The sequence below is a fragment of the Carlito syrichta genome, unplaced genomic scaffold, assembly GCF_000164805.1.
Source record: "Carlito syrichta isolate Samal-C Ts95f unplaced genomic scaffold, Tarsius_syrichta-2.0.1 Scaffold289914, whole genome shotgun sequence".
In the NCBI taxonomy this organism is placed as follows: domain Eukaryota; kingdom Metazoa; phylum Chordata; class Mammalia; order Primates; family Tarsiidae; genus Carlito; species Carlito syrichta.
This window is the reverse complement of record NW_007234010.1, coordinates 30,987-56,904: the sequence shown is the minus strand read 5'-3', so window position 1 is coordinate 56,904 and position 25,918 is coordinate 30,987. Positions and strand designations below refer to the sequence as shown.

The 25,918-nt window shown below is 42.2% G+C and overlaps 1 protein-coding gene across 1 annotated transcript in view; it reads left to right on the top strand.

The window, feature by feature from the left end:
- The window catches only part of SLC7A14 (solute carrier family 7 member 14), a 63,612-nt gene that overhangs the window by 20,358 nt on the left and 17,336 nt on the right, over positions 1 to 25,918 (top strand). The window contains exons 2-6 of the mRNA XM_008054386.1: positions 6,625 to 6,861; positions 8,478 to 8,695; positions 17,266 to 17,412; positions 19,862 to 20,070; positions 22,253 to 23,130. Of these exons, the coding sequence (XP_008052577.1) occupies positions 6,625 to 6,861; positions 8,478 to 8,695; positions 17,266 to 17,412; positions 19,862 to 20,070; positions 22,253 to 23,130 (1,689 nt within the window). The remainder of the gene's footprint in view (positions 1 to 6,624; positions 6,862 to 8,477; positions 8,696 to 17,265; positions 17,413 to 19,861; positions 20,071 to 22,252; positions 23,131 to 25,918) is intronic.

Genomic DNA, 25,918 nt, shown 5'->3' with positions numbered 1-25,918 from the left:
TGCTTTATGAAAGTTGGCGCACCTATGTTGGGTGCATATATGTTTAGGATAGATATTTTTTGTTGATGGAGTGAACGTTTCATCATTATGTAGTGGCCCTCTGTATCTTTTTTAGTTTTTGATAGCTTAAATGGTATTTTGTCTGAAATTAGGATTGTGACTCCTCCTTTTTTTTGTGCTCTATTCACCTGAAAATTTGTTTCCCATCCTCTTACTTTGAGTCTGTGCATGTCCTTTCTAGTGAGATGGGTCTCTTGAAGGCTGTATATTGTTGCCTGGTGATATTTTATCCATTTTGTCATTCTATGTCTTTTCAGTGGTGCATTTCGTCCACTCACATTCAGGCTAATTATTGAAATGTGAGAGTTCGTCCTTATCATAGAGTTCTTATAGAGTTGTTGTTCTTCCACTTGGTTTTTTTGTCTTTCTTTTGGTTTTGGGGTTGGTTCATGTGTATTTTATTCTTTTTCCTGTACTCTTGTGAAGGATGTTCTTCTTTTTTCCTTTTCTTCTATGTTTAGTAGTTTTTTAAGTGTTTCATGTAGAGGTGGTTTGGTTGCAGCGTAAGTTCTTAGGGATTGGATATCTGGGAAAGATTTTAGTTCTCCCTCGCTGATGAAGCTTAACTTGGCTGGGTAGGTTATTCTTGGTTGAAATTGTTTATCTTTTAGGACTTTGAATATAGAGCTCCAAGCTCTCCTAGCCTGCAGGGTTTCTGTAGATAAATCTGCTGCTATTCTAATTGGTCTTCCATGGTAGGTGATCTGGCCTTTTCTCTTGCTGCCTGTAGGATTTTTTCTTTTATGCCTACTATGTTTAGGCGAATTATTATGTGTCTAGGAGTTGGTCTTCTCATTTGTTTTCTTGCAGGGGTTCTCTGAATCTCTTGTGTTTGAATTTTTGCATCACTGATTAGATAAGGGAAGTTTTCTTGAATGATCTCATGGAAAGTTTGTTCCAGTGTGGTCTCTGTCTCTCTTTCTGCCTCAGGAAGGCCAATTACTCTTAGGTTCAGTCTCTTGAAGTAATCGCTCATCTCTTGAAGGTTTTGTTCTGTCTTTTTGAGCTTGTTTCTGTGTTTTTAAGAGTTTGGGTTAGTTCTATATTTTGATCCTCAGGCTCTGAGATTCTTTCTTCTGCTTGGGTAATTCTGCTTTCCATGCTTATCAGTTTGTTATTTATTTCATTCACAGTATTCTTTATTACTGTTATCTCAGATATCAGCTCCTTCCTAGTTTCTTCTTGTCTCTCCTCAATTCTTTTTCATCTCTCCATTAATGTCTTGAGATGTAGGTCTGTAGTTTGGGACCAGTCATTCTGGGGGCTCTTCATTGTTTGCATTTCGAAGTCAGTTTTCTCAGTGTCTGTCCTCCCAGGGGTCTGGGTGAGACCCATATTCTTCTTTTGGTTTTTCTTCATTTGTGTAGATTTCTCTTTCTCTCCTCCTTTCCCTCCCCTTCTTTAATTCTGTTTTTCAGGGAAGGTGGGGTTGCTTTTGTTTCACTTGTGCAATTTCCTGTTCTTCCTTATGAATGTCCTCTGGCTGTGTTCACTTTTAAGGTTGGAGTGTGGGCTACGGGCTGTACTTATTGCAGTTTTGAGGTTTAATTGAGGGGAGGCTGTGATTCAGAATCTATATGCTGATTCCAGCATCCACCCACAGGTGTATGAGCACACTGGAACCTATTTCCCACTGCCTTACAATCTGTCTGTGCAGTAGTATGTAGTTTTGGTCCCTGAATCAGAAGTATGTACAAAAGAGGAAAATAATGGAGGAAGGGGGGGTGGTCAATAGGAAGTTTGAAAGAGAGGAGAGTGAGAGGGAAAACAGACATACATACCAACTCATAGGTGAAAAAGAGACACAAGGGTGGAGAGAAGTGAAAAAAAACACATGAGCCAAATTCCCTAAAGGATACTGGTAGCTACACAGAGACGGACCAATAAAATTATGAAACAGATAGTGTACATCAGAAAGCGAACAAAAGTGACAAAACAAACAGTCAAAATGATAAAATTAAAAGTCAAAATAAGAGATCAGACTAGCTCTGGAATCTTTCTCTTCAGCTCTGATCTCCAACCTCTCCCCTTTGTTTTCCTTGCAGGCAGCTAGATTTACTGGCAGCTTGGGTTTGTTTTTTTTAGCCTGCTGCCTGGGAGGTCTGTGATGTTGCCTTTGATTGATTCAGCAGGAGAGGGGCTTTGTCTCCTGTTTAGCGATGTTACCTTAGGAACTGAGGTGGAGGCTGTTGATAGTTGGGTGGGGCAATGCAAATCTCTGCCTGGAGAATTGCCGATGTGGCAGTTTCACTTTCCCTCTGCTTGTCTTTTCTCTCTGCTCGTCTGGGTCCCTGTGTGTTCCACTGTGATGGACTGTGCTGGAGTGGGAGGCACTGAGGATCAGCTGCACAGCTGGGCACTGGATGCAGGGTACCACTGGCAGGCTGAGGTGGAGGAGGGGGTTGGAGCTGAGGGCTTCCAATCAGCACCTCATTGCACTGAGTGCCTCAGCTAGGGTAAGCCCAGAGCTCCAGCGCTCCAAAGCTCCAAAGGGCAGGCAGTGGGCAGTGAGATTGGCCCTGGGTCCCTCACAGGGTACTTCAGCCAGAAATGGGACCAGTATCTCTGAGGGGCGGGTGCCCAGAGCCTCCCTGGGTGACCGGCCGCTTGGTGCTGGGTGCTGGGTGAGACGATGTAGCCAGGGGGGGAGCTGAGACCCGGGACTCCCATGCAGCAGGAGGCACATATAGTGGAGCAGCAGCAGCCGGGCCTGCGTGGGACTGAAGTTCCCCGGACCTCAGATCAGTGCGGCTGGTGGTGGGCGGGGGGTGGGGGAAGAAAAGTAAGAGTCTTTTTGGGAACTCACTTTCGGAGAATCTTACAGATCCACCTATGCCGTCACCATCTTACCAGAACTCCTCCAACAATATTTATTTTAACATGTGATTGCTGGGATATGAATTCATTAAGAAATATCATGAAGTTGTCAGAGGTTTGCAGTCATTTGTAGAACCACTGTTAATACAACTGTTGTGTAAATGCACACACATAGACATGGTGTTTGGAAACACCATGAATAATGTTGTTGTTGATGATGCAGTTTTCTAAAATGATGATCAACCCTTGGCGAATTCCAAACAAAACAAATTACAACTGTCCCTCAATTTGCCCAGTTTTTATAGTCTTGGAAAATTCAATGTATATACAAAGCCATGCCAAAAAACACTTTGTGTTTGTATGTATGAAAAATGCAGAAAAATGTAGGATCAAAAATTACAAACATGAATGTCCATTGGAACCGTCAACAGTCATGTAAGATATGAGATAATGCTTTGTTCTGTGGGACAGTCCCACATATTGCAGAATGGCTAATAGCCCAGGCCCTGCCCATTTAATGACACAAGTTCCCACAGCATCAGTGGAACCATAGATACTCCCATATTTTTCCATCATTCTCCCTAGGAGGCGATGCTGCTTTTGTTGAGAACCACTGTTTTGCAGTATTTTTCCATTGGGCTTTCCCCATTGACTTAGATGGTTAAGAGTTGAGTCTAGATGTGAAACCATAGAATAACATACTAGAAGGGACCCTAAAGCTTATCTAGTTGCCCACCTCATTTCACCCATGTGAGGATAAGTAACTTGCCCTTGGACACTCAGTAATTTAGGATACTAGTTACCTAGGATAAAAACCAAGATTTCTCTTTCCATGGTTTCTATGTCTTGTTGAAATGAGACATTAATACCCCTAAATGTGTTTCTCTCACACTCCAGACATTTAAGAATAGTTAAATGATTGAGAACATTTTCTTCAGGATATTTGGGGTTATAAACACTCACTCCTCACCACTGAGCTTCCATGCCAGGCTAACTGCTCTCTAGTGCCACTGGATATCTGCAGACAAACAAATCAGAAAGATTTGAAAATACTGTAAGGTCTTTTACAATGTGTCCAACAGAATAATTTCTTGGAACAGAAATCATCTTGTATGGCTAGTGGCTGACTGATTTTCTTACTTTTATCCCCAAACTGCAGTCATCAGGATCCCAGCAGGACCTTGGGAAATGAATAAGAGTCCTTCTACCATGCACAGCCAGGGCCTCTTCCTCTGACTCAGGACAGCAAGGCGCTGGTCCCTTCACAAGACCTAGTGAGGACTTGGCTATTCGCTAATTACCATTGATGAGTTTGTTCTGGTGGTGAATAGCGTATTTAAAATTTAATTTGACAGATCAAATATTATGGAGAGAATGTTTGATTGCACAGACTCCACAATATGGGTTTTTCAAATTGAATTTGCAGTCAAACTGATGTCTATTTCAAAAACATCATTTGGAAAAGTTTGACTTATAAAACTTGTACATTATCGGAGGCAAAGGTGGGTGGAGAGAATAAGATCATAGGGTGTGGGAATTATTGGACAATGCTGTGGGACCTATAACAAAGTGGAAAAGTGAGTTGCTGCCTCATCTCTTCCTCACATGGCACAAATAGAGCAACCTGATGTGTCTGTGCAAATGGAACTTTCAAGCATCCTGAAGAGAACATAAAGCTTCCAAGAAAATATCAGGTTCTCATATGTAACACTTGCAGACTGTATTCTCCTCATGGAAGAGTTCTTCAGGCCTCTCTTCAAAGAACATTTCCTCTTAATTTTAGATTCACTCTAACAATTTAAACATCAGGTGTTGGAAGTGGCCATTTAGAAAAGAAGTGGTCTGACTGCTCAAGGTAAGTACTGTGACAACAACAAAAAGTACAATCTGACAATCTAAAATCAAGGAAAGAGAGGGAACACTATTTGACTTAGTGAAGGGAGGAGACCTGACATAGGAATGCGAAATAAATAGCATCTTGGGCCATTTAATGTAGGGACAAACACTTCACTATCTCTGAGAGCATCTCCATAATATGGGACAATATAGCAACTTATGTAAAGAAAAGTTCAGTTATGCTCAATAGATTTTGTAGAAAACCTGAAAAATTTAACATAACAGTTGGAATCCTAAAATGTCAGAGTTAAGAGATCCTTAAGAAAGCATCCGGTACAATACTTTTGTTTTACAAATAAGGACACTGAATGGAAAGGGGTGGAGCTGAGACAGGAGCCCAGCCTCACTGGTCCAGTGCTCCTCCCTTATCGCCATCCTGACAACTGAAGCTACTAAGGGGAAAGAAGAGATAGTACATCACATGGAATCATTTATAGTGTCATGCTTTTGACAACTCTGTGTTTGCTTCCTTGCACTGAGTTCACCCCCTTCAAAAGGAGAAAAAAACCTGCTCTCTTTATTCACAAAAGAGTGAACTATTGTTCCCTGCTTTGTGATGAGAGAACCTCAGGGTTGGCCCTTAACAAAGTTGGGACTGAACGTAAAGTCTACTTTGAGTTCCCTCCTACGTCTTCCTACATCCCACCCCTGATGTGTTTCCTCCTAGCTGTCCCATGTCTGTCCTCCTACCTGTTGCTCCACCCATGGGCCCACACCCAGAATTCCTAGCACAAAACTGGAAACTCTCCCAACTCCCAGAATTTTGGTATATTCTCAACCTATTTCTAATTGATCTCTAATTATATCAGAAAATGAAGCAATATTCCAGTTTTTCAGATATAAGTGAGCACAAGAATTACTTGGGAAGCTTGTTAAAATACAGATCCCTTGTCCTCAACTTCTGAAATTACGATTCAATCGATGATTCAGGTGGAAGTGGACTCTGGGCCCATTTTGGAAAACACATGACTCTACTTATCTCTCCAGCCTCCTCTGCTCCTGTTAACCCCATGCACACTCCCTTTCATCCAAATATTTCACACTGTCTCTCTCTGCCATGTCTTTGCCTCGCATTCTACCTTTATCCAATTAATTCCTCCATATACTTCAAAACCAACTGAGTACGTCACTCAACTCTGTTTTCATTGTTCTTGTACATTTCTATACTGTTAAGTTTATACGGCTTCAATGTGCACTGATGGCCTGTCTCCTCTTGAGGGTAAGGGCATGCATTGTTTATTTTTTTTATTCCTCATCTTCCACATCCTACCACGCACATGGTAGGCACTCTAAAAGTGTTTGTTAAATTACCGTTTGCATGTGCTAAATTTCCTTGTTAGTAACTTGTAACTTATTTATATCCGCATTTTAAAAATCTATCTCTCTGGATAAAGTACGGCACTTTCACACACTGCTTAAAGCATCACTCTCAAATGAAGAGCACCTTCTGTAATATGTAAATCTGAAAGAGAAGAATAATACTGCATAATATAACACTGATGTCATCAGGGGTGGGGATCCTACTGAGTTGATCCCCATGTTCACTCAGGATATCTAAGGAAATGACAGATAAATAAACAACAAATAAGAATTTTTCTAAATAAAGATCAGTTTCCGATAGTTTGGTAGAATTAGTTCTGATTGCCTTGCTAGGCATTCAAATTAAAACTTTTTTCAAAAGTGAGGTTGGAAGAGATTAGAATCGACGTGAATCAATTCATATTCATAAAACTTTGTGTATTTGCTCTAAAATTCTGCAGAGTTCCATTATATTCTACCCAAGAACATTAGTCAATAAAAAGTTAGTTGATCTCCTGAAGCTCATCATCTGTGCATGTTTGTTCCTTGCAGGCGTCTGCTATGCAGAGTTTGGAGTCCGAGTACCCAAGACCACAGGATCTGCCTACACATACAGTTATGTCACCGTTGGGGAATTTGTGGCTTTTTTCATCGGTTGGAACCTGATTCTAGAGTACCTGATTGGCACTGCAGCGGGAGCAAGCGCTCTGAGCAGTATGTTTGACTCACTGGCCAACCACACCATCAGCCGGTGGATGGTGGACAGCGTGGGAACCCTCAATGGCCTGGGTGAGACTGCATATCCTCTTATCCCAACATGCAGACTTACTGAGTCAAATACATGGGCTCCTCTTTCAGAAAGCAGTTTGGCAAAATGTATCAAGAACCATAAATATGTGTCTGTCTGTCTGTCTCTCTTTCTTTCTGGCAAAGTAAATCTCTGTGAATCTATCCATCCTAAAAAAAATGATTCTAATTTTTGTGAAAGCATTATACAAAAACATGTTCATCACAGCCTTATTACCAAAGCATTGGAGATAGCCTAAATATTCTATAATGGGGCAAATTATTTAGTAAATTGTGGACATATATCTAGCAATTAAAAGGATAATTAGGAAGACTTGCTGTAATAGCATGGATTCTGTTTTAACATAATGCCATATATTAAAGGATAGAAGCTGTACATACACCAAGTTAATAACTATATAAAATAAAAACCAGTGCAGGAAAAATAACTGTAGAGAACTCCAGTTATTTCATTGAAGATTTTTTTTTTTTCAAATTTTCAAATGAAAAAGAAAACAAACGAACAAAATGGATTTCTGTCTAGCAGAAGCCAAGGAGGGTTAATATGACTGAGTGAATGCTAAACAATCAGAAGGTCACATAACAATACCATGAGACCTCAGGCTCCATCCACCATTTTCCACCCACTCTCCATCCTGGTGTCTGATACACATTCACATTCGAGGAAAGCGACGCAACAGTTGAGGAAGTTTGGAGTCTTGCCTCAGAACTCCCCAAGATTGATTCTGTGGCTGTGTCGAGTCATTTTACTTCAATGTCCCAATCTTAGAAAAATTGACAAAAGTGCCAAGCACCCAGATAGCATGGTTAGATAAAAGTATAAAAACCAAGCCTATTCAGTATTCTGAGTTCACAGAATTTTAGGTCTGAAAGGGTCCTCCAAAATCAGATCCCATGTCCTCCTTACAGATGAGGTTCAGGAAGATGAGGCAACTTGCCCAAGGCCACACCGCTGGCTAATGGCAAAAGCACAGATGAAATTCAGAACCTGTGACTGCAAGGCAGTGCCTTTTACACTCTACAGAGGGCAGGAGTTCACTGACCAATGGGCAAGACCAAACAAGCAGGGTGTGTTTACTGGTTGTTTCTCTTGAAAACCACATGCTCACAAATGGACAGAAAATGTTCACAATCATTTTCAAAAACACACATTCTTAAATTTGCTAATAAAGAAAAACTTTTGGAATGAAATAGAAGTTTTACAGACTATAAAATTAACAATAATGAAGATAAAAACAATTTTCAAATAACACATTAGGCTTATATATGTATCCTAAGTGTCCCAGGAAAGTTCTGACTTCAATTGTTCTGTTGCAAGGGTCATATCACATAGCCCAATTTTTGGTTCAGGATATTAGGTCATCTTGTCTATTTGCCAAAACCTGTCCATTTGCAAATAGACAGTCATAGCTGCTTGTGGACTCACAGCCTAAGCACGTGCAGACACATGCACACACAGACACAATCATTTTTCCTCTCTCCCTGACAGATTGACCATCCTTCTCGGAGGTGAGTCGGAATACACTGGGGTGGGACCAGGAGTTGGAATGACTCTTTCTTCCCTCTGAACAATATTAAATCATGTCTTTTTCCTCTAGGGAAAGGGGAAGAATCATACCCAGACCTTCTGGCTCTTTTGATTGCAGTCATCGTGACCATCATTGTTGCTCTGGGGGTAAAGAACTCTGTGGGTTTCAACAACATCCTCAATGTGCTGAACCTGGCAGTGTGGGTATTCATCATGATTTCAGGCCTCTTCTTCATCAATGGGAAATACTGGGCAGAGGGCCAGTTCTTGCCCCATGGATGGTCAGGGGTAAGTTCATTCCTAAAGCCTGGCATACCTATTTCTTGCTCTGCCTTCTACTCTGTGACCAGCCTAAGACAGAGTTTCAAGAAAATGCTGTTCTGCTTCATGACCATCATTGCACCCTGATTATCATCTTTTAATCTAAATTTAGTTGGAATGTTCTGAAGTGATTTTTTATTTTTAAAATTTGTTTCACAAGCATTTGTTGAGATACTATTTTATACAACAATAATAATAGAACCAATGTTTTGAGCACTTGCAATTGCCTAACACTGGTGCTAAGTATTTTGTATGCAATATCTAATTTAATTATCCTGACAATTTTGTGAGAATTATATTTACATTCCAGTCTTAAAGATTAAAAAAAAAAGCTCCCATTCAGAGGGTTCAAATGACTTGCTTTAAGCACACAGTGTAAGTGACAAATCCCACAGCCAGGACTATCTGATTTCAAAGTCTGTACAAAAACAGCTCGATTATGTAGAATATCTATACTGTCTACTAAGACACGAACATAAATAGACAAGGTAATAAAAGAGGCCAGAGAAAATAAAGTGAGAATTTGGGATGTGTGTGTTCACAAAAGGGATTAGTTTTACTTGGTTATAGGACTTGGAAAAAACACTTAAAAAATTTAACCTCAGCATTTGACTCTAGGAGGAGAGTCTCACTGGGGTCTGAGGACAGTTGAATGGACCAGTAGAGAGAGTACTGATTATCAATCCCATTCCAAAGATGTGGCTCATGGCAGAGAAATCTACTTGGTGTGACCTAGAGATTGGTGAGAGAGTAGGCTGGATCCATGAGGACTACAAGGACCTTTTCAGTTCTTATCCTATGATTTGAATTGTGTGACTCATGCTAAGAAAAATGGGAATACCAGAATGGCAAATTCTTTATACTGACAAGTGGTTCTGAGTTGTGCCTGGTTTCTTTCCCTAGTGTGACTAAAAATGTTTATTTTATGGATTTATTGGTAAGATTCACTTCTTTTGTAATGGTAGAACATAAATCAGAGAATTTTGAGCTGGCAGGGATCTGAGAGATCACCTACTCCTATCCACTCATTTAACAGGTGAATAACTTGTCAAAAGAGCCAAGTCTGCCTAGGAATGGTGACAGAAAGCAAGTCCAAGATTCTACCTGCTTCACTTTTATGGCTTTTGCTTAGACTGGTTTTCCTCCAAGATGTCCAGGGATCAGAAATCTCTCTTGGAGAGCACTCAAAATTAACTTCTGTTTATTCTGAACCATGTCATGACATTCAATGCAGAAAAAAGGAAGCAAGGAAACAATTTAAACCAAGATTTTTAGTCGTCTGCTTATCTCTAAAAATTCCACAGGACCATAAAGTTCATCCTTCCTCTTTGAAATGAATAAATACTGAAACTGGTCAAAATCAGAAGAGACAAAGAAACACTGTTGACCCCATTCCAGATCCCCCCAAATCTACATTTTCTTATGATACAAATTGTTCCTTTCCTATCATATAAGAGAAACAACAAATTACAAAAGTGAAAAGAAGGAATGTCTTTCTGGGACTCAATTGCATTTTTATCAAAGCAGGAAAATATTCTCACCATTCTATTAACAAAATAATAAATTATCGAGTCATAGACTTACTGTTAAACTTTGGATATCAGTTAATTCCTGTGCCTGCAAAAAAATAAATGAATAAAATCTTGGATGTTTTTATATGAACATTGTTATCGTTAGCAACAGTTAAAAAGACAGGAGGAAGGAGCTAGTATTTAATATTTACTGACTACCTGTTAGGTGCCTGGCATTGTACTCCATGAATATGAGCTCACTTTTATAACAAAGCTTTAAAGCAGGTGCTGCTGTCCCTAACTTAAAAATGGAGACTCCAAGGCTCAGAGAGGCTGGTAACTTACCTAACTTCACTTAGTCAGTTAGTTCCATGTCTTTCTGACACCAAAGCCCTTCATACCACACTGAGTACCTTGTGCAGGATGACTACTCCTTTCTGAGCCTTATTTTAAAAAAGAAAGTAATAAGGCAGTAAATATGACGTTATAGCTCCTTTACACTTTCATAAAGTGGCCAGGTGCGATGGCTATAATCCCAGCACTTCGGGAGGCCAAGGCGAAAGGATTGTCTGAGCCCAGGGTTCGAGCCCAGCTGGACAGCTTGGCAATATCTTGTCTCTACAATAAATCAAAAAACTTAGCTTGGCATGGTGACACATACCTGTGGTTCCAGCTACTTGGAAGGATCACCAGAGCCCCACAGGTCGACGCTGGGGTTGCCGTGAGTGTGCCACTGCATTCCAGCCTGGACGACAGAGTGAGACTCCAACTCAAAACAGAAACAAAAACAAAAAAAATTTCATAAAGTAATAGAATCTTGAGGAAACATTAAGAGATAGTCTAGTCTTTCTCTTTCTCTTTAAAATTCTGATGGACTATAGTCTAACTGATCCAGGTTGAAGACATCTTATCAATGAAATTTGAAAACTTTTCTTAACTCCTCAGTTCATACTTGATTTTGAAAATCCTTCTAATAGCTCACCCAAATGCCACACATTGTAGTCCAGACACCAAGTAGAGCCTAGAAAGAGTTAATATCCTCTGTGTGAATGTCCTTTACCCATTCTGAAGAAGTTGAAGATGTCTTTTAGCCTTTCTCTTTGCCTTGTGTTTTGTACAAGGTCTTTATTCTCTTGGGGGGGGGTTGTCTTTCTTTCTTCGCTCAGGGACTCTACACCCTTCCTTAGTCAGGAGTCTTCTTCTTCAAGGAAGGAGCTAATCAGCCAACCTTAGGGTGTCCCTGCTTATGCACCCTGGGTTCTACTAGCTTTTGTAAGAGAGGATCTGAAGTCAGGCATAAAAAAGAAAGAAAAGGATGTCTTTCCTAACACCGAACATTTTCTTTATGACAAATTCTTCACATACACTTTTCATTTAATTTTCACAACAGCCTTGCAAAAGTACAATGACCTCTACTTTTACACACACATAACCGAAGCTTAGAAAAGTTAAGGACATAGATACACATAGTAGGTAATAGAGCTGAAAATCAATCCGGGTCCCGGATAAGTCAAAGTTCTTATTTATAACCCTGCTATCATCCCCCACTCGTCTGTACTCCCCTCCCCCATAAGGATCTATGAAACCAGTTAACCCTAGCCTACTACTTGGAGTAGTTTTCTCATTGACCACCAAAAAAGCTTGGCTAGGATTTTGGACTTTTTGCTGAGAATCCATTATTCCCAAAGAAAACCCAGGATAATGCATGTCCTAGTGTCTGTGCCTTAAAGAATTATCTGAGCACAAAGGGCAGCCCAGTGTGAAGATGTTGCTGATTCATCTTCTCTGCTCTTTGTCTGGCCTTGGATTTCTGCACAGTACATGTCCTCCCTAGTGAATGGACTGGGGCTTCTATCTCAACTTTGGTTTCAGGTTACTTTTCCAGTTCAGCAAAGTCATTTTGAATTTAGATCTTATTTTTCAAGGTCTAATGCTGTCTCATGAGCATATCATCCACAGAGACAATAAATATATTTCTCACTGTGTCATCTAACAATTATCTACAAATTGTGTTATTGCCTGGTTGACGGTTACTTGAATTTCTTCACTCCTTAGGAAAACCCTGACCCCTACCCCCAACTAGGGACTAGAATAAGAGTTTCAGCTCACTTTATTATTCAGTTGCTTTAGGTAGGATGGAATGGAGGAAACTGTTGTGCAGGAGATGATTTATAAGGATAGCATTACATGACTTTACATTCAATTGTCAAGTGCTTTGAAAGGGTTAATGAGCAATCTGTTCTCTGGCCATGAATCCCTCATAAGCCTACTTGTTCCCCTTCTCCAAGTGCTTCCTTCCAAAGAAAATAGCTTAAGGAATAGTTTACTCACTTACAGGTTCTGGGTCAAATGCTTCTTTGGTCTTGAAGAGCTTGAGAACAACAAACATTTTTTCCTATATCAAGTAACTCTGGCCCTCAACTGAACCTCTGCCTTCCATCTGCAATTCCTCAGCCCTTTAATATTGTTGAATGTGTGTTCCTTTTATGTTATTTGTTCTTGATGCTATCTTACGGTTTTTCTTTAACCAATTAAGACACTCTACCAACACAAATAGCTCCTAGGAAAATGGTCCATAGTAATCATTTGTGGGGAATCCTGGCAGCCTCCAAACACAGGAAAAATTGTTTCTCATGTTCTCCACATCTGAATCTATCTGTTGAGACCTAATTAGCACACTCTACTGTCACTGTGGATAGGTTGCTAATATAGCTGGGGCATGAGGGTGGTAGAAAATGCCAATAAAGTTGGTATTTTGTCTTGTTACCTTGGAATTGAATTATATAAATGTGCCTAATTGTCTCCTAGGCATCTGGCAGACTAGCCAAGGCAGAATATGGGAACATTTCCTCATCTTAATGCCTCTCAAATATCAACAAGGCACAGGGGGCCAGTTTTTAGGGGTCTCACACACTAAGTAGCAGGCCATTAATGATATTGCTTTTGACAATGAATCAAGCAGAATTCCCCAACAACTGAAGCTTGTGCTGCTTCCCTGCAACACTCTACAGAGGGATGGACCCGTCCTGGATCACCTGGCAGAACATCTACAGTGGGTTTGCTTCCAAAAACAACCTCAAATATGTTGTCAAATTGAAGTGAATATTATTTCTCATTATGAAAAACATGAAAAGAAACACACAAACACATGCGTACACACATATTTCACCCACCAATTTTATTCACGGATGCTCACTCCTAGGCACAACACACACACTTTTTTTTCATTCATGGAAAGGCATCCTCATCATAAACACCAGTGGCCAGACCTGAGACCTGGATAAAGTGAAGTGGAAAACCGTTTTAGTGTATATTTGGGTAGAGATACAACAATACACAGCTTCCTGTCATGGCTTTTTTGCATTTATCAAAGAGAAACCATTAGTTTGCAAGGAAGGAAAACTCATTCCAATTAACTCACATAAAAAGGTGACCATTTTGCTAATTTTGTTATCTTCTCTTGGATAATCTCTTTATTTAATGTGTGTCTTGTTGACCTATGCAGGGGAGCTGGTCTTTCTCCATTTGCCTCCACTCCTCAGAGCTATTCTCCACCCGTCATGCTCTGCTTTCTACTCTAGAAGACCCCTGGTGGATGGCTTCCCCTCAGGTTTAGCCAGTGAAAAACATTATCAGGTCAGGTGCTGAGAAGAGAGCAAGGCCAGGGTATTTCTTCCTCGCTCTCTCCCAGCCTTGGCACCACACAGGCCACGTGCCTCCCACCTGGGCAGCTTCAGCCCCATAGGTCCAGCTCCCACTGGACTCCAGCAAACTCGTCCTACCCACTGCCCCCAGACCTCGGGATGACAATAGTTCCTCACTGTGACTGATGCCTCACAGTGACTTACATGATGTGTTGTATGTGGAAGGAAAGAGAAAGCAGGACTTGTTTTCTGGAAGCTGTCTTAAAGTCAGGTTTTCCTTGATCAGGATAGCTTAGCAAGCCTGCAATCTTGGCTCCCTTCACCCTGGCTATGCCATGACTACACCTGCCTGTAGATGATTCATGTCATTTGAATCATCTGAGTTAGAATCTGTTGCTTGCAGTAGAACCTCTAAGCAGAACCTCTAAGTGCCCTATCTTTGACCTCTCCAAACTGAAAGCAGTAGAACCTCTAAATGCCCTACCTTTGACCTGTCCAAAGTTAACTATAATTGCTTTCTAGTTCCACATATGCAAATTCAGACTAATAGACATCCTTGTTGCATACTTATTTTTTCTCTTTCTAACTGGGTCACAGTTAGCTCTCTAGTAGCTAATCATTGAAAGTAATTGCCATCCATTCTTTCACCCACTTGGAAAATAGTAGCATTTGTGTTTTATGAATAATATAGCTACTTATTAATCTTGTTCAGTTTGTCGCCACAGTCAATATTGCATTTGGGGTTTTGCAGTATCCTCTAGACTCCGAGCCGCAAATAATCAAGTTCAGAGTCCATTCAGATTATACCTATATCTCCATAACTAGGCACAATGCCTGGCACATGGTAGCACTTAATATACGCATATCAAGTTCTAAGAGAAGAAGGAAGAGTGGGAAGAGGAGAGAGTAGGGAGAAAATGAGGAGGAGGAGGAGTTTGTGTCCTTGGATGTCAACCTATCTAGAAAAACTTATAATAGTAATCATAATATTGGTGGTAAAAGCTAATATTTATTGAGTACCTGCTGTATTTTAGGACTGCAGTGCACCGCGTTATCTCATTTAATCTTTGTAACAACCCTAGCTCCAAAAGGTTAGGAACTTGTTCAAGGTCACTATGGCATGCAGCAGAACCAACAACCTAAGTCTACACAGTCTACACTCCTAACTAAGTTCAATTGTGCCCATGTGCATAGTTCCAAAATTCCCTCTGGAGCCTACAGTGTGTGTATACTGCTGGTACCTCACACAGTGAAAAGTACCCACCATATTAGACATTCCCAGGTTCCCAGTTATTCTTTACACGGTATGATTCACAAACCTCTCACCTTTTTCTAAGGTAGATTTGCCCTAGGTTGACATAGTTGTTGTGCCAGGTCACTGTATGACTTACAAGAGGGGTGTGTGTGTGTGTGTATGTGAGTATATGTGTGTACATGTTTGTATGTGTGTGTACATATGCATGCATTTATGTGGGGGGGCCTATGTGTCTGTGTACATGTATGCATGTATATATGAATATATGTATGTATCTCTGTGTGTGTATATTTATGTGTGCATGTATGTGTGTGTTGTGTCTGTATGTATATGTATGTGACTGTGTTATGTGTGGAAGGGAGGAAAAAAGAGAAGAGAAAGCAGGACTTGTTTCTGGAATCTGTCTTAAAGTGAGACTTTCCTTGATCAGGGCAGCTTAGCAAGCCTGAAATCTCAGCAACCGTTCATCCTAAGACCAGCAACATTTTCTAGACAAGTGAAAACAAGTACATTTCCAAGTTTGTGAACCTCAAAATAAGATGAGGTGATATCTATTTTTTTCTGCTTGCTGGAGGCAAGCAGAAAAAATCACATCCAACCCTTTTCCATACCCTGATATGAAGAATTTTGCTGGAAGTAAAGAAGGAGTTCTGCTGTCTCTTAGAAAATAGCCTTCAGGAAATAGGACTGCTTATGTTTGAGAACTTCTTTCTACCTGACTTATTAAAATAGACCAGGAGTTAGTTTATCACCCACATTCATAAATGAAAGAAATGCTAACATTTAGTTAGAAGTTAGTGAAAAAAAAGATGCAATTATTTTCCAGAAAAATTCACAGACCCCCCTAAATTCCATGACTCCTAGGATGAGAGTCAGTGTTAGGGAATTGAAATATAAGAATGCTGGTTGAGAGAGATTGTAGAAGAAACTCAATGAGCAAAGGTTGCTTTTGAAGATCTGAGGAGATCTATGACTTTTGGTGTACCTTATAGGTTCTAGTATTTAGTATTTTGTCTTTTCCTTATCGAGAAGTCAATGGGGGAACACAAGAGTGAAAATTGTGGACACGTATCTGCTTAGCACATGTTTTGAATGCCATCATTTATAGGCTGAAAAAGAGAAAAGGGGAAAATGCTCTGGCCTACAAAAGGCCTCACCTCCTGGACCCCTGACTACAGCTTGCATTTTATACCCTTACCCCATATACACAAGTCCAAAAAAAACCTCTCACCTTCCCCTGAAAGGACATTCAGAAGGCCCTTTTTTTATTCTTTACTTTCAGCTAATAATGAGAATACCAAGGTGGGGAAACATCACTGAAACTTCAACAGGGTCTTTAGAAGAATAACACACACCTCAATGGATGGTTTTCACTGACATCTTGGATGTACAAAGTCCTAAGCACTGCTGGAGCCACAGAGGCTCCTGGCAGACAGAACTCCAGCAGATGTCCCTGGCTACCACCTCCCCAGCTTTACTCTGACCAGCCTCGTGACCAACTAGGTCATTCAAGACCCCCTGGGGAGCAGAAAGTCTCTACCTTCCCTTTGAAGACAATAGGACATCTGACGATCGAAACATCTTTTATATCATATGGAATTACCATAGAGATGATCTATCAGGAGCACTAATGGTGACTTGGGAGGGATTATTCTCTCTTATGCAGAAGTATCTGGGTTCCCTATAATAAATGCAAGAATTACCTGCCCGCATCTCTGTAACTGTCAAAAGTATCTCCCCATATTTCCAAACATTCTTGAAGCAGTAGCCATGCAGCCTGTCGCTGTGGTTGAGAATGTTGGATGAAAACAAAACACGGAAAGGCGAATGAGTTCCCTAAGACACAGAGATAGCCAATATATTGGTTTATGTATATCCCCACTTATTTCTCTAAAGGACTCAAATGTGTTGCATGACTCTTTTTTATTTGGACACAATTCTCCTCGTCTCCACAGCCACACAGCTAGAAAGTGGAGATCAGGAGATGAGCATTTAGCTCAAGTTCCACCATGTTACCCTTTCAGACATCCAGTAATGTCTGCCACACACTGGGCAATTGTGGGCACACATTTAAGCCCTAGTGTTGCCCTGACCTTCTGAGTCTGACAAATGCCATCATCCATACAGGTGCTACAAGGAGCAGCAACATGCTTCTACGCTTTCATCGGCTTTGACATCATTGCCACTACAGGAGAGGAAGCCAAGAATCCCAACACTTCCATTCCTTATGCTATCACTGCCTCCCTGGTCATCTGCCTGACAGCATACGTGTCTGTAAGTATCAAATGCTTAAGGGACCCTTCTCATTATGTGGTTCTGGGACTGTGTTCCCTTCTCTGTTAGGAAGCAGTTCTTGTGTCGTCTTGGTATTTGTACACCTGTGTCTCTTTCCCCTTATAGCACACCCCATCCCCATCCCAAGAAGAAAGTCAGGACTCTAATTTGAAGAGAAGAAACCCCAGGTTCTCACTTCAGCTGCTGCCTCCATTCCTGTCCATCCCTACGCACAAGCTCTCAGTGTCTGCTGCCGCCTCAGGGGATGGTGTGCAGGGAGTGGGATGCCGTCCAAGTAGCTCAGGTCATAGGCTGGCAGTAACGGGTGGGTGTGTGAGCAGAGGCATTGTGGGCCTCTATACACATTCCTCAATGCTCTTCTGTCTTCTGGGAACTTCCCAGCAGCAAAGAAGTGAGGATCCCTGCAGAGTGAGAGAGAGAATACATTGTTATCTTGAGACACTCCTCCCTTAAATCTGGGGAGAAAAATGTCATTTCATTTGGCTGTTGTCCCCTCTTTTTTACAACAGCTCAAACTCATCCTTTGGGTTTTCCCATCTAAGAGAGTCCTTGGGATGAAGCCTTTAGCCTTATCTCCTCAGGATTGGATCCCTGAGATGCTCCTCACACTTTTGTTTTCATCTCTCAGCTGCTATCTCCAATTTCTATCACAAGTGTACCTCAGTCACATCCAACACACTTCTCAGCCCCTGGCCATGGAGAGATTCGTCTGATAAGTTGAGTATGTGGCTCCACAAACACCTCCAGGTCCTAGAGGTTTCACTTACTTGGGTCACCACAATTAGGAAAGAGCTAGCAGCTGAGGGTACGGCCGATCAGCTCTGCTGCTTCTTCCCAAAAAGACATCTTTAGCAACCACCTAAGGAAGCCAAACCAATTGATCATTAGGGCAAGCTGCAAAACAGAATTGTCCTGGAAGATGCACACACACACACACACACACACACACACACACACACACACACACACACACACACACAAACACACACATACATAGCAGCCTGGGACGTGGTTTATAGAAATTCAGTTGGCTAGCCAGACATTTTCCAGGCGGATCAGCTATTACCTCCCCCTATGCACACACACACAAGTGGCTTCATCCTGTTCATACCCTGATCATCCCTGTAGGCAGAGTGTTGAGGGAGAGATGGTGGTAGGGGAAAGAGAAGACTTCACTTTGCATTTCCCCTTCTACTCCTTCCTCCAGGGGTAGACCCTTAAAGTGTGCACACAATCAAGTCAATAATCACATTCTTTTCTTAGAATAGCACTTCATAGACCACAGAGTACTTCTATGCATCTACCAATGCTTACTCATCCTGATGAAACATGACAAGACTCAGCCCAAATAGCTGTGAGAATCAATTCTGCTCTCCTCCAGCCCACCTCACCCCATCACCAAAGTGTGTTGAAAGTGGTGACATTGCGGGGAAACAGTCTCTTTTAAACTGAATGAACCTTAAACATGCCTCAGAAGCTGCCTGATCTTGTACTGGTCAGCAGGCAGCCACTCCACCATGAGAAGAGCCAAATCACCATTCTCCCTAGCATCCCATGGCTTCACTGGGGGATCTTAGCCTCTAAAGAATAGGGAAGGAAATGATCTACATACATCCACCCTCCTCCCCTTAGCCTTTGAACTCCCTTCTTCATCCCAGGATTGGCCTCACAGGCCTGAGAGATCCCCATATCTGGCCATGTGATCGGTGGCTCCATTGCCCATGGTCAGTTCTGGATGGAGGCAAATCAATGACATGTTAAGGGAGCCCCCAGCCAAGTGACTCCTGATTAAGCAAATCCATAGTGACCTTATAGTCCAGAGCAGGACTTGATTCCGCCCTGATGCCCTGATGTTGCTGACCTGCTTGACTCCTGGAACTACACTAGAGAGGAAATGCAAATATGAGTCCTTATCTGGGTTCCATCAGTTAATTGGCTGTGGACCTTATAAGCACTTACCTCTGGAGTTTTTATCTCTGGTGCTTCAGAGTGAGAGGGAGCACAGATAAGATTTTGTAGGACCCTGAAAATAGGAAAGAAATGTGCATCTTGTCCATATAGGTAGGGAGCTCATGGTCACTGCCAGGCCGCAGCTGCAGTGCACTGGCTGCAGCTCCTTCTATCTGGAAATAACTGCTTTTCCTTGAACTGTCAGTGTGGCTCTTCTTTCATAGGACTGAAATGCCTGCAGACTTAATTTGCATATATCAAAGGACCTCAGAGAGTTAGTAGCAATTTTCTGGTCTAGTTCACTAAATTCACATATAGGGAGAAAATATTGACAAGATGCCAAGTGACTGGTCTAAAGTAAAGCCACATGCCAGCAATTGGCAGATCCAAAGTCAGGGCTCTTTCCTCTACTATTGGGGCCCCGATCTATGCTGTTTGTTTCCTGTATCTCTAGCCATGTCTTCCCTTATTTTAACAGGTGAGCATGATCTTAACTCTAATGGTGCCATATTATGCCATTGACACGGAATCCCCACTCATGGAGATGTTTGTGGCTCATGGATTCTATGCCGCAAAATTCATAGTGGCCATCGGGTCAGTTGCAGGACTGATAGTCAGCTTACTGGGCTCCCTCTTCCCAATGCCGAGGGTCATTTATGCCATGGCCGGTGATGGGCTCCTTTTCAGGTAAGGGCTATGCTCTGCAAAATTTGTTCTGCTGTGCCACATCCATCCAGGGAGAATGTCCACACGCTTTCTGCCTGACTGTAATTTTGATGTGAGTGCCTTTCATGTAGACTAAGGAACTTGCCATCTGCCCTGCAAAAGAGTTTGAATGAAAAGAGCTCAGGCCTTATAGCAGCCAACCCCCACAGTTTGACTCTGGGTTTCTCACTTGAGCACAAACTGATGTGCCTCCAGCATCCCTCCACTCCCCTGCTGATGTTGTGCACTCCTTCCTGAAGATGACGATTGCCAAATTGCTGCACTAGGTGGCCACCAGTGGGGAGGAACCCAGGCTAGGGACATCTTAGGCATGCTCTCGCACTGAGGCCTGGCAACTGCCGCTCTATGGTCCCTCAGGTTGAAAAACATGAGTAATCAAAGCCAGGACAAGACCCTCTGGACAGAAGCTAATAGCAGCAACAATAGTTAAATTTATTGAATATTTGTATGTCCTGTGTACTTTGTATACAATATCCCATTTAATCCTCACAATAAATCTATTTTGTAGATGAGTGTACTAGGACCTAGAGAAGTGATAAAACTTGCAGCAAATCCCCCAGCTGCTGAGTGGCATGTCAGAATTTGAAACCAGAACTACGCGACTTAAAAAACCAGACTTTTAATCACACCAATATACTGGCGTTTCTACACTCTACATTGGCTGTGAAGTGGCCTATCAACCCGCAGTGCAAAGGGGATGTGGCCTCATTCTTGGGTTTCAGCATAAGGGGTTTGCAGGGAAGGCATTCTCCAAGTGCACAAAGCAAGGAGTAAACCACAGAGGCCAGCAAGTTCTCAGAGATGCACAGGAGGCCAGCTTAAGAGGAACTGATCTCTGCAGTCATCATTGTCTGCTTCATTGCCTCTGAATACCCTCTGAAGACAGCACAAGGTCAGAACTGCTGAACACAAGGTCTGAGTTGCTGAACAGATCAAGAAGGGGCTGTGATGATGGATGTGACAGCTTCACACATCAAAAAATTTTTCTGCTGTGAAAGAAAACACACATAAAAGATGCTTCAAGCACATTCACAGTCTTGTATGAATCATGAAAATAAAGGAGGAAGGGAAGAGGAGGACAGAGGAAGGACCAAGAGAACAGAGCAGGGGGGAGAGGGAGCTACTTAAAGCTGCAAGAACAGCTAGAGAAGTGCCTACCATCTAAGTACTGTGGCCTTTTCTTCAATTCCAGCTAGCTGGACATGAGCCTGTATCTAGGAGTGCAGGTTCCTAGTTATTGTGCTATTTTGTCAACTTAATCCCTGTACTTCTGTTGTAGGACAGAATTTCTCAAACTCTGGCATAAATCAGAATCCTCAGGAAGTCTTAAAAAGCAGTTTGCTGGGCACCTTCCCCTACAGATTCTGATGCTGTACATCTTGGATGAAACCTGAGAATATACATTTCTTTTTTTTTTTTGAGAGTTGGAGTCTCACTCTGTAGCCCAGACTGGAGTGCAGTGGCCGCTCCCAGCCACCGCAGCCTCGATCTGCTGGGCTCCGGCGATCCTTCCGCCTCAGCCTTCCAAGTAACTGGAACTACAGGCACGCGCTACCATGCCCGGCTGATTTTTGATTTATTGTGGAGATGAGGTCTCACCAAGTTGCCCAGGCAGGTCTCGAACCCATGGGCTCAGGCCACCCACTCACCTTAGCCTCCCAAGGTGCGGGATTATAGGCTGAGCCACTGAGCCCGGCTGAGAATATACATTTCTAACAAGCTTCAGGGTGATGCTGATGGGCTAATCCACAGGTCTAGAAGACCCCCAAGAAGTCATGTGACTTCCTCCAACCGTCACTTTTTCACATAAAGTCTGGGTTTCAATGTAGATCTCTAATAGACTTCCTAGATTCAACCAATCCTTCCTATTACATAACAAAGTAGGAACTTTAACAAAGAGGTTTTCCTTAAAACCAAGTAATTGAAGTGAATTATCTTTAAATTATATTCCAGGAACCAAATTCTGGGGTAGGGATAGCAGCTAGATGTAAAGCAGTGAATGCAGAAGTAAATTGGAGGAACAGGGCCAGTAGAAATTGAACACACTAACCTAGCCCCTGTGTTCTAGCCCCTGTGTTACCCATATTTGAGCCATCTCTATCTGTGGCCCACCATTAACCTTCTTCTTGCACCTCCCCTCCAGGTTCCTGGCTCATGTAAGCTCCTACACAGAGACGCCAGTGGTGGCCTGCATTGTATCGGGGTTCCTGGCAGCTCTCCTCTCACTATTAGTCAGCCTGAGAGATCTGATAGAGATGATGTCCATTGGCACACTTCTCGCCTACACCTTGGTCTCTGTCTGCGTCTTACTCCTTCGATACCAACCCGAGAGTGACATTGATGGCTTTGTCAAGTTCTTGTCTGAAGAGCACACCAAGAAGAAGGAGGGCATTCTGGCTGACTGTGAGAAGGACACTTGTTCTCCTGTGAGTGAAGGGGATGAATTCACTGGTCCCACCACCAACACATGTGGGGCCAAGAACTTACCATCCCTGGGAGACAATGAGATGCTCATAGGAAAATCAGACAAGTCAGCCTACCATGTCAACCACCCCAACTATGGCACTGTGGATATGACCACAGGCATAGAAGCCGATGAATCGGAGAACATTTATCTCATCAAGTTGAAGAAGCTGATCGGGCCTCGATACTATACCATGAGAATCCGACTGGGCCTTCCAGGCAAAATGGACAGGCCCACAGCAGCAACGGGGCACACAGTCACCATCTGTGTGCTCCTTCTCTTCATCCTCATGTCCATCTTCTGCTCCTTTATCATCTTTGGCTCTGACTACATCTCAGAGCAGAGCTGGTGGGCCATCCTTCTGGTTATTCTGATGGTGCTGCTGATAAGTGCTCTGGTGTTTGTGATCCTGCAGCAGCCAGAGAACCCCAAAAAGCTGCCCTATATGGCTCCCTGCCTCCCCTTTGTGCCTGCCTTTGCCATGCTGGTGAACATCTATCTTATGCTAAAGCTCTCCACCATTACCTGGATCCGGTTTGCGGTCTGGTGCTTTGTGGGTAAGCAACTTCCCTTGAGAGCTTCCTTTTGAGGTCTTGAAACAAGCTTGTCTCAAAATTACCTCCTAAATGTCTAGGCAGCTCTGCTCCTAGAGAAATCTGGCTGGTCCTATGGATCCTTGCACTCTACATCAGAATCAATAAAGCCATTGTCCCTTTTCTGCCTGTGACAGTCTTGGTCATTGGTTCTGGAAGAATTATGCCAATTAATTCATTACTTCACTGAATACTGAATTACTGAAAATTTTTCCTATATGAGGATAATTAGTACCAAAAAGGTCTGTCCACTTAAAGCAAATGCATATATTTTTAAAATGGGACAAAAGTAACATAGTAAAAGGGGGTTGATTGGAATTATACTAGAAACCATTGTGGATTTTCTCTCTAATGCTGTTAATAACTAATATGACTCTGTTGGGTCCTCAGTTTTCCACAACTTTGGGTGTGAATTCAAATTGTTCTCTGAATTCACTTGCATGGACTTCAAGAAGTCCTGTACTTTTTTCAAGATCTCTAATTTTAATTTGTAATCTATTTATATTGTATTGCATTATATGTTTATCATCTAGGATATTCACTGATGTTTATGAGATGGCTGGGGGATGATACTACTAATAATTTGAGAAGTTTAAGTGAAGACTAATTTCAAAGTTCCTTGGTCACTGTTTTATGTCTCCTGTCAACTTAGCAACCCTGGGGTCTCTGATAACAGATACTTAACTAAGGAGGATCTCTAGGAGATTTGAGGAATAGAAAGCATAGAATAACCGTTGCCAAAAGGGAGGTAAGACAGAAAGACATGAATCAAATGACCTGGACAAGGCCACAGAAACTCTTATTGATTAGCAGTCGTCCATCTTCTCCTTGAGGTCAGCAATACAGGTGTTCAACATGTGTTCTCTGATCTTAGAACAGAGTGCCTATCATGTGTGCTCAATAAACACTTCTTAAATTATTATAAAGAGTTATCAGTATTCTTCAAAGGAGAAAAAACAAAAACTTCCAGTTAGATTAGCCAGAAAGGATTTTGAGGAGGTAGTGTTTAAAGTGGACCTATAAGTTAAAATTTAGATAAAGGAAAGTGGGAAAAGACAGAGTGATCAAAGGGAAGGGCTTATATCTTCCAGAAAATTCTGTGACTTTGAAGTCCATTCTATAAGCATTTTTGTCTCAATTTTTCACTATTCTAAGTCTCCCTTGTTAGGCTTGTTGAGGGGACCCCACTGATGCCTCAAGATTTTAACCATTAAATCGTTTATTTATACTATCTTAACACTAACATTTTTCTAGTGGCTAACCAATAGTAAGAGTCTAGTCTGTATAGAAGTGATTGAAGTAGGTAGAAATATTTTAGTCAGCCAGGTGTGGTGGCTCAAGTCCGCAATCCCAGCACTTTGGGAGAACGAGTTGAGGGGATTGCTGAACCTGTGGGTTCAAGAACAGCGTGGGCACCTTGGTGAGACCTCATCTGTACCCTAAAGGAAAAAAAATTATCTGGGTGTGGTAGCACGTGCCTGTAGTTCTGGCTACTTGGAAGGCTGAGACGGAAGGATGGCCAGAGCCCAGCAGGTAGATGCTGGGGTGGCCATGAGCATGCTACTGCACTCGAACCTGGGTGATAGAATGAGATTCCGACTCAAAAAAAGAAAAAAGAAAAGAAGTATTTCAGTCATGTATTTGTCAAATGAACGAAGACAGAGTCACTTATTGTTCATTCACAGCCCATTAAAGCTGAAAGTGGCCTTCAACTTCTGATACAATGTTACCCGCATTGTGATGCCCAGTCCACTGGTAATATTTCAGCTGATTTTTGAATGTATATGAATGAACTTTTAAAAATATTTTGTATTTATGGGCTGGGTGGAGTGGCTCATGCCTGCAATCCTAACTGAGACAGGAGCATCACTTGAGGCCAGAAGTTCAGGACCAGATTGGGCAACATAGTGACACCTCGTCTCTACAAAACAAAACAAAAACAAAAAAATGGCTTGGCATGGCAGTGTGCACTATATTTTCAGCCACTTGAGAGGCTGATATTGGAGAATCTCTTGAACCCAGGGGTTGGAGGCCTCAGTGAGCTGTGATTTTCCCACTACACTCCAGTCTGCGTTCAAGAGTGAGAACCCCTGTCTTAAAAAAGAATTTTTTTTTAGTTATTACACATCTTCATATGTATTAGGAAAACTCATACACACAAATCTGATGACTTCACAAATATTATTGCTTAGGAAAAGACTATAGATAATTTTTTTTAGTTTAAAAAGTAAGTCTTAGCTGGGTTCAGTGGCTCAGCCTGTAATCTCGCGCTTGGGAGACCGAGGTCAGTGGATTGCCTGAGCCCGTGGGTTCGAGACCTGCCTGGGCAATTTGGCTAGACCTTATCTCTACAATAAATCAAAAAAATTAGCCGGGCATGGTAGCACACGCCTGTAGTTCCGGCTACGTGGAAGGCTGAGGCGGAAGGATCGCTGGAGCCCAGCAGGTCGAGGCTGCGGTGGCCAGGAGTGGCCACTGCATTCCAGTCTGGGTGACAGAGTGAGACTTCAACTCAAAAAAAGAAAAAAAAAGTAAGTCTTATTAAAAAAATTAGTACTAGAGCCAGGCTCGGTGGCTCAGCCTGTAATCCCGCGCCTTTGGGAGGCTGAGGTGAGTGAATTGCCTGAGCCCGCGGGTTCGAGACCCGCCTGGGCAGTGAGACCTCATCTCTACAATAAATCAAAAAACAGCTGGGTGGTAGCGCATGCCTGTAATTCCGGCTACTTGGAAGGCTGAGGCGGAAGGATCGCCG